Genomic DNA, 8,524 nt, shown 5'->3' with positions numbered 1-8,524 from the left:
ATGGAGGCGGGGGTGATGGAGGTGGTGGTGGTGGGGAACGTGGGGTGAGGACGGTGAGGTGGGGTGGGGGTGGTGATGGTGGTGGTGGCGAGAGGCGGAGGTGATGGTGGTGGCGTGTGGGGTGGGGGGGTGTGGGGTTGGGGTGGTGGAGTGGGGGAGAAGGTGGGGGGGGGTGGTGGGGTGATGGTGGTGGGGGCGAGATGGTGGAGGGGGGTGGGGGTGGTGGCGGGGGTGAAGGTGTGGTGTGGTGGGGTGGGGTGGTGGGAACGTGGGGTGGGTGGTGGGGGAGAACGTGGGGGGGGTGATGGTGGAGGTGGGGGTGGGGGTGATGGGGTGGTGGTGATGGAGGCGGGGGTGAAGGTGGTGGTGGTGGTGGGGAACGTGGGGTGGAGGTGGTGACGGTGGAGGTGGGGGTGGGGGGTGATGGGGGGGGTGGGAGGTGGCGATGGAGGCGGAGGTGATGGTGGTGGCGGTGGTGGGGAACGGGGTGGTGGTGGCGGCGGAGGGGATGGTGGTGGTGGGGAACGTGGCGGTGGGGGGGGGGTGATGGTGGGAGGTGGGGGGGTGGGGTGATGGGGGTGGTGGCGATGGAGGGGGGGGTGAAGGTGGTGGCGGTGGTGGGGAACGTGGGGGTGGTGGCGGCGGAGGGGATGGTGGTGGTGGGGAACGTGGGGGCGGAGGCGGTGACGTGGTGGGGGGAGAAACGTGGGGGTGGAGGTGATGGTGAGGTGGGGGGGGGGTGGGTGAGTGGTGGTGGTGGCGATGGAGGCGGGGGTGGTGGTGGTGGTGGTGGACAACGCGGGGGTGGAGGTGACGGTGGAGGTGGGGGTGGGGGTGATGGTGGTGGTGGCGATGGAGGCGGAGGTGATGGTGGTGGTGGTGGTGGGGAACGTGGTGGGTGGGGGCGACGGTGGTGGGGGAGAACGTGGAGGTGGGGGTGGGGGTGATGGTGGTGGCGGAGATGGAGGCGGAGGTGATCGTGGTGGTGGTGGTGGTGGGGAACGTGGGGGGTGGTGGCGGCGGAGGGGATGGTGGTGGTGGGGGTGGGGGTGATGGTGGTGGTGGCGATGGAGGCGGAGGTGATGGTGGGGGTGGTGGTGGGGAACGTGGCGGTGGAGGTGATGGTGGAGGTGGGGGTGGGGGTGGGGGTGATGGTGGTGGTGGCGATGGAGGGGGAGGTGACGGTGGTGGTGGTGGTGGGGGTGACGGTGGTGGTGGCGAACGTGGGGGTGGAGGTGATGGTGGTGGTGGTGGTGGAGAACGCCGGGGTGGAGGTGGTGGTGGCAAACGTGGGGGTGGGGGGGAAGGCGGCGGTGGTGAAGGAGGCGGAGGTGACGGCGGCGGCGGCGGCGGGGGCGATGGAGGCGGAGGTGAAGGTGGTGGCGGCGGCGATGGAGGCGGCGGCGATGGAGGCGGAGGTGATGGTGGAGGTGGGGGTGGGGGTGATGGTGGTGGTGGCGATGGAGGCGGAGGTGACGGTGGTGGTGGTGGTGGAGAACGCCGGGGTGGAGGTGGTGGTGGCAAACGTGGGGGTGGGGGGGAAGGCGGTGGTGGTGAAGGAGGCAGAGGTGACGGCGGCGGCGGCGGCGGGGGCGATGGAGGCGGAGGTGAAGGTGGTGGCGGCGGCGATGGAGGCGGAGGTGATGGTGGTGGTGGTGGTGGTGGTGGAGATGGGCAAAATATATTTGGAAAAGGCGCAAATGGAAGAGGCGGCAACCCTGGAGGATATTGTAATGGCGGCCACCCTGGAGGATATGGAATACACTTAGTTGCATTGGTTGAAGTAGCAAGCAATGCAAAAAAGATTACAAATATAATATTTGACATTTTGTATTCCATGATTGCTTGCCACCAATCAATTGCAAAAAACTCTTCAAAGTTGGGATTTATATAGACATTTAACACTAAGCATAATTTTGTCTTTAATAGAAAAGTCATAGCTAACTAATTAAAGTTAGGCCAAATAATTAAGACTTTTTTTTCATTACTTTTACATAATTATAAATCAAAATTTTGCTCCTTTTGGCACAATGTAAGTAGCAATATGTCAAAATTGGTAGAATTTTATGGTATTGATATGAAATATTTAAATCAAATACCTTTACCATTATATTATAAATTACTTAGTATTTAAGAAATAATCTAGTATGCCTTCATGAGCGATTTATGAGCCATGACATATTAATATTTGATTTGAAATACTGTATAACAAAAATATAAGGCGAAGTTTAAAATAATCATTTTACTAAACAAAAGTGAATTATAACCATAAAATAAAAATATATTGATTGTAAATACTTTTATCAAAATATCCTTGTATTTTAAAATTTATCAATAATTTAAAATAAAAAAAAATTAAAATTGATTTACAAAAATTAAAATTTGGAAAAAAAAAACCAACATAGTCCCATCGTCTTCCTCTTCACTCCTCTACTCGGATGAGCTCGCGCAACCATCAGCACACATCTACTTCACCACCGCTTGCACCCATCGTCTTCTATCATCAATTTTCTAAACAAAAATCATAACAAAATCACGGCGGAGGAATCGAAGGGTGTTGGATTGCAATTACAAAGAAGAAGGAGAGTGGCGTGTGGTAGAGGGGGATGGTGGTGGGATCAAATGGGATGTGGTTGATGATGCAGAAGGATGGAAGACGGGGATGGCACCAAACTGTAGTTGTAGAGAAGAAAAAAAAAATGGATGGAGCGGATGGGGAAACTAGCGGAGAAGGGCAGCCAGCGACGACCGCAACCTACGCAGATGGTACGAATAAGAAAAGAGAAGGAAGAAAAGGGGTGATGGAAAAGTGTCGATAGCCTGGGTAATTGCGGGAAAGAATACAAACCTGGGGTATGGGTTAAAGTAATTTTTTTTTTTCAAAATTTATACATTTTTTCTTTTATTTTATATTTTATATTTTTTTTATTATAATTTTATTAAGGGTAAAATAATTTATTTGTACAAAGAATGGTTTGAATTAATGTATTTTTATTACTATGGCTATTATTAACTTTTTCTTAAGCAAATTGGTTATTTAGGAGAATTAACACAAAATACTATAACTCAATGAGTAAAATATTAAATTTAATGATAATCGTACAATAATAATTAAATTTACAGATTATAAAGCATTTAATTTAAGTCAATCTCATTTTACGCAAATTATTGTATCATTAGTACAACAAAATTAATAGTCCACACTTAATATAACAATTTTGGACTTTTAAATTTTAAAACTATATTATTGTGCATATTTAAATAGCCCAAAACTAATTAAAAATTAAAAAGAATACAAACAATATAAAGTTAAAAGGACAACAACAAATATATTTATGCTAATAAATAAACGAATACGTCATCCGTCTCATTATTGTTAACTTACTTATCATTTTTGGTTGTCTCATTCGTTCCCCTAAAATACAACAATTAACTCTTCAAAAAGTGTGAGTACTACAACTTCTAACTAATTTACACATTTTTCTTATTTCTCATGCCCAAAAGTTTTGGATCAATATTAATAAGACGAAGAAAGTAATTCATACACAAAACATAACTCAAAAATTAAATAAATTTATATAATATTTTTAAATTGTATTTTTTAGATATATAACTAATTTTCCATCTATAAATTTATATTAAAGTTAATACGAATTTCACTTTTAACACTTTAATTTATAAAATTAAAAAGTCTAAATATGACACATAAATATTATAAATTAATTAAATTGGAAATAAAAATCTGATTTAAGAAAATTTTCGCGTCCGCGTTAAACAACAGTCTAATACGTAGCCTCAAAAGGTGGAACAAGTTAATATGTGCTGACATGGGTGAACAGTGGAAAAATTTTGAAAATCTTTTTATCCGATAAGTTGCAAAAAGGGCGGGTTTAAAAATATTAGTATATAATTCGCACCTTTTAGTTGAAAGATAAATCTTTCAACTTAGCAACAACACTTAGGAAATTTGAAATTCAAATACTTACTCGTCGACTGGATGTTGTAATCAGTTGATACCTCTTCTGGTTCCCCCTTAACTGATGACGGGGTGATTTTTGACTGAGGAGTGTTCAGTTGCGGTGACTGAACATTCTTTCAGTTGATGAACTTGCTTTAGATGACTGAAAGATCCAGCTGGTAGATTTGACTTTTGTTTCTGAACCTTCAGTTGCACTTCTGATGTCTTCTAAAGTAATTCTGGATAAGCTCATTTTTCTTCAGTTTTGATGAAGCTTAACTTCTGCTGGAGCTACATCTTCCGGCAGAATGAGAGTGACAGAACTTGGAGCAATTAGCTTCCTCATTCCTTGGCCTGAACTTGATTATTGATCATCCTTTCAAAGCGTTAGAACAATCTTATCTGGATGTCAATAATATGAGAAATCCATTAGAAATAAAATCTTTAGAGCACAGATTTCTTTTTGATGACTGATCCGATCATCAGTGAGAGTCGACTTTCTTCTTGACTTCAGTCATTGAGTCAATCTCGGAGAGAAAGAGAGAGCTGAAAAAGCGGATCAGTAACTATGGCATAAGCAAAGATCATAGACAAATAAGAGCACATAGCACATAAGAAGAGTTTTGTAAAAAGTTTTGAAAACTTTTGAAATCTTTTAGCAACCCTTTTGTACAGGATCTAGTTTAGTAGAACTTGATCAAAACAAATTGTTCTTTCGAACAACCTGCTCTGATACCAATTGTTGGGTCCCTTGAGGGTTGAAAGGACAGGTGTATGGGGGGGGAATACACCTGTACGCTATTTTCGAAATAAGGTTACTTAAAACCAACACCTTTATTCTGAAAGACAGTTTGACTGATTTGAAAATGCACGCTTTAGATGACAAGGGGTAGCGACTGATACTGAAATGAAGGTTAGTGGGTGACTTCAGTTAATTGATCTGGTCAATTAACTTCAGTCCAAGTAAAGCTTCAGTCGTAAGTAAAACAGAGTAGAATTACTTATTTAACCAACTATCAAAAGATTGATCAGTTAAACCTATAACTCTAGCAGCGGAATATTAAACTTAGTGAAATAGCCTTGAAAGATTTTCTTCACAGAGAATCCCTTAGTTACTCTTTCAGTTAATCAGTATTAGAGAAACAGAGTTGTGTGCAAGTACTGAATATAAAGCAATTAAGAACACAAGAGATTTTTACGTGGTTCGGAAAATAACGTTCCTACATCCACGGCCAGATGATTAGTCTGACGATCACTCGCTAGTGCTTATGGGTGCACAGCAAACCTAACCACAATGCTTATGGGTGCAACACAAACCTATCTGCAATGCTTACGGGTGCAAAGCAACCTATACTGAAAAGAAACTCTTTACAGCAACCAACTCATAGAGTTGGATTTACACACTGAGCTTGCGGGTGCTAAGGAACCTAACTGTTTAGTTTACTAGTACGAAACAACCATTGAGCTTGGTCTAAGTCTCAAGCTCAATTACAAACACTCTTCTCGCTCATTTGAAAAGGGGTATTGTAATATACCAACTAGGATTACTGAGTACAGAATCTCAAGTAATCGGTAACTAGGCTAATTATTTATCTAAGTAAAAATCCTAGTTACAACAACAGAGTTTAGGTAATCAGTAAAACTGATTTCACAATATTTAGATCATCTCTTCATCGATTCAATGCTTAAGGAATTTTAAGCTCTATTTGATATTCTGATGTAGCTTCGGCATTGAGGATTGAATCGGAATCTTCTCTTCTCTCTCTTCTCTTTTTCTTGAGAGTTCTTCTAAGTTATTTATAGGCGTCTCTGAGGAATAGATCCGTCGGTGGAGATCTTCTTCTTCAAATCCTACCGTTGGAAGATAACGTCTCTTTTCTGGCTCAGGTACAAGGACATCTTCTTTTAAAGTCAATGCTTCTGACTTCTTCATTGACTGTGGCGTGTCTTGGAATTTATTCATGTGGCTTTTCTTTCTTCAGTCATTCCTGATGCAGTTTCCTTTAGTTAGGAGCTTTCAGTTGAGTCTACATCTTCCACGTGTTCTAGACTCGTGTGGAGTCTTTTCGTCAAACGCTTCTTCAGTCGAGATGATGTCTTTAGTTATTTCAGCTTTCTTGATCTGTCAAGCTATACAAGGAACTGAGATAGTTAGGATCATAGGAGCATCATCAACTAGAGTGTGCCTTTTGGATGGTTTTGATATCATCAAAACATAAGGATTTAAATATATCTTTCTTTTCTCAACAACACATGATAAACTTTGAAATATTTAATATTATACAATATTCATAGTTTATACCATGACACTTAACGTAATAAAAGCTTTAATATTTTATAAAATTAATTTTTAAAAATAAAAATTTACAAATTGACTGAATAATCATAATGAATATTTACAAAAAGTCTATAATTTTGCATATATTAGATATAGATAAAATTTTAATCGGTAACACATGAATATTCTGTTAAAAGATTCATAAGATTTATGGGTGATTTAATATAAAATATAATATTGAACTAACGTCAATTATTACTGTCTATAATTAAAAAAAATATATAGCTAACACACACACACACATATATATAGGGGAGGGCTAAAATAAAAAACACTTCTTAAAATATAAAATATAAACAATTTTCAGCCCTTAGATCATCAAGATCTACGGTTAATTCGTAATTCTGTTGGATGAATTCGTGGTCCTGAGTTCACCCCAAAGATAGCAAAAATTTATTTTTCACAATTCGTAACCCTGTTGGATGAATTCATACGTGTTCTACATAAAATTCGTACATTGAAAAATATTTTTATTTTTATTTTTATTTTAAGAAGTGTTTTCACGGTAGCCCTTCCATATATATATATATACCCCCTAATTTTAGTGAGATCTAGGGTACGATCTGGTGCGTTTATTTTATCAATCCTATGGCTGATATTGTATCTGGAGGGAGATTTTTTTTTTGCAGGGTTCGAATCCTGGAGGGAGCAAAATGTTTTAAATTTTATTATTCATTAGTATATACTGCATTGTTCATCAGTATATACTGCCTTGTTCATCAGTATATATGTCTTATTCATTAACAATTTTTTAAATTTTGTTTTTCACCAGTATATACATCTTGTTCGTTAGGTATAAGTTTTGTTCATTAGTATTATATGTCTTATTCATTGTCCTAGTGTTTCACTAAAAATAGAGGGTCTCACTGGAGCGCGCCCCTATATATATATATATATATATATATATATATATATATATATATATATATATAGGGGGCCGCTCCAATGAGACCCCCTAATTTTAGTGAGATCTAAGGCACAATCTGATGCGTTTATTTTATCAATCCTATGGCTGATATTGTATCTGGAGGGTGATTTTTTTTCGCAGGGTTCGAATCCTGGAGGGAGCAGAATATTTTAAATTTTGTTATTCATCAGTATATACTGCATTGTTCATCAGTATATACGGCCCTGTTCATTAGTATATATGTTTTATTCATTACGAATTTTTTAAATTTTATTTTTCATCAATATATTCATCTTGTTCATTAGATATACGTTTTGTTCATTAGTATTATATGTCTTATTCATTGTACTCATGTTACACGAAAAATAGGGGGTCTCACTGGAGCGCGCCCCTATATATATATATATATAATCTAAATACTATGTATTAATTTTTGATAAGTTTATTTATCTTTAAATTCATGATAGAAACTAATTAAAACAAAAACTAATTAATGATAAAAAGTAGTAATACATATACTTTCATAATAAAATTAAAATAATTACGCTACCATGAAAATTAACACCACAAATTTTTTCACAAATAACAAAAATATTGGAAAAAGGACTTAGAAAGTGCACAATTTTATTTAAAATAATGAAAAATCAAGTTTGAAAGTACATGATTTTATTGCTCCATGCATCCCCCAAATAACTTCCTATTCATTTTAGGACATTCCCCAACAACTAATAGTATTTATTTATTCTTACTTTTCACCTTTTACCATTCTCAAAATTAATTATAACATATTTTCACCAGTTTCAATACTAATTATAACCAAAAAAAAAATCCACTACCAATACATTCCACAAAGTTACTTTAAAATCCGTGTCGGCCCCTACTAGAAAGTTATTTGGGGGACGAAGAGAGTATAATATAATAAGATATATATATATATATATATATATATAGAGAGAGAGAGAGAGAGAGAGAGAGAGAGAGAGAGGAGAGAGGAGAGAGAAAAATAATTTAATTTAAAATTTTAAACTTTTACTCCCTCCGTCCCCGATATTGATTTCACATTGTGGACGTTACATATTTTAGAAAAGTAGTGGATAGTAGTGAGTATTGTTGTGAGTGGAGGTTAAGTCTCATTATTATTGTGAGTGGAGTTTGTGGACCCTACTGCTATAAATGGAAGTGAAAATTATATTATGGACAGACCTAAATGGCAAAAGTAGAAACGATATATTGGACGGAGGGAGTATAATTTTTTTATTTTAAATCTATTTTTTATATTCTATATGTCAAATTAAAGTTTTCGTCACGATCTTTAATTCGA

General features: G+C 39.0%; 2 protein-coding genes across 2 annotated transcripts; both read left to right on the top strand.

The window, feature by feature from the left end:
- Window positions 1-572: 572 nt before the first annotated feature.
- Window positions 573-947, top strand: LOC131021154 (glycine-rich protein DOT1-like). Its single transcript, XM_057950245.1, has one exon. It carries the CDS (start codon window positions 573-575, stop codon window positions 945-947), a length of 375 nt encoding a protein of 124 aa, XP_057806228.1.
- On the top strand, window positions 947-4,295 carry LOC131021153 (glycine-rich protein DOT1-like). The gene is made up of 2 exons (XM_057950244.1): window positions 947-1,289; window positions 4,222-4,295. Exons 1-2 carry the CDS (start codon window positions 947-949, stop codon window positions 4,293-4,295), a joined length of 417 nt encoding a protein of 138 aa, XP_057806227.1.
- The last annotated feature ends 4,229 nt before the right edge of the window (window positions 4,296-8,524 follow it).

Source organism: Salvia miltiorrhiza, chromosome 4 (genome assembly GCF_028751815.1).
Source record: "Salvia miltiorrhiza cultivar Shanhuang (shh) chromosome 4, IMPLAD_Smil_shh, whole genome shotgun sequence".
Taxonomy (NCBI): domain Eukaryota; kingdom Viridiplantae; phylum Streptophyta; class Magnoliopsida; order Lamiales; family Lamiaceae; genus Salvia; species Salvia miltiorrhiza.
The sequence above is the reverse complement of the archived record's forward strand: the minus strand, read 5'-3'. Positions and strand labels throughout refer to the sequence as shown.

Coding starts and splice junctions, on each gene's coding strand:
- LOC131021154 (XM_057950245.1), top strand. CDS start 573: ATGGGGGTGGTGGCGATGGAGGGGGGGGTGAAGGTGGTGGCGGTGGTG.
- LOC131021153 (XM_057950244.1), top strand. CDS start 947: ATGGTGGTGGCGGAGATGGAGGCGGAGGTGATCGTGGTGGTGGTGGTG. Junction 1,290..4,221: donor TGGAGGTGGTGGTGGCAAAC/GTGGGGGTGGGG, acceptor ATTTTTCTTCAG/TTTTGATGAAGCTTAACTTC.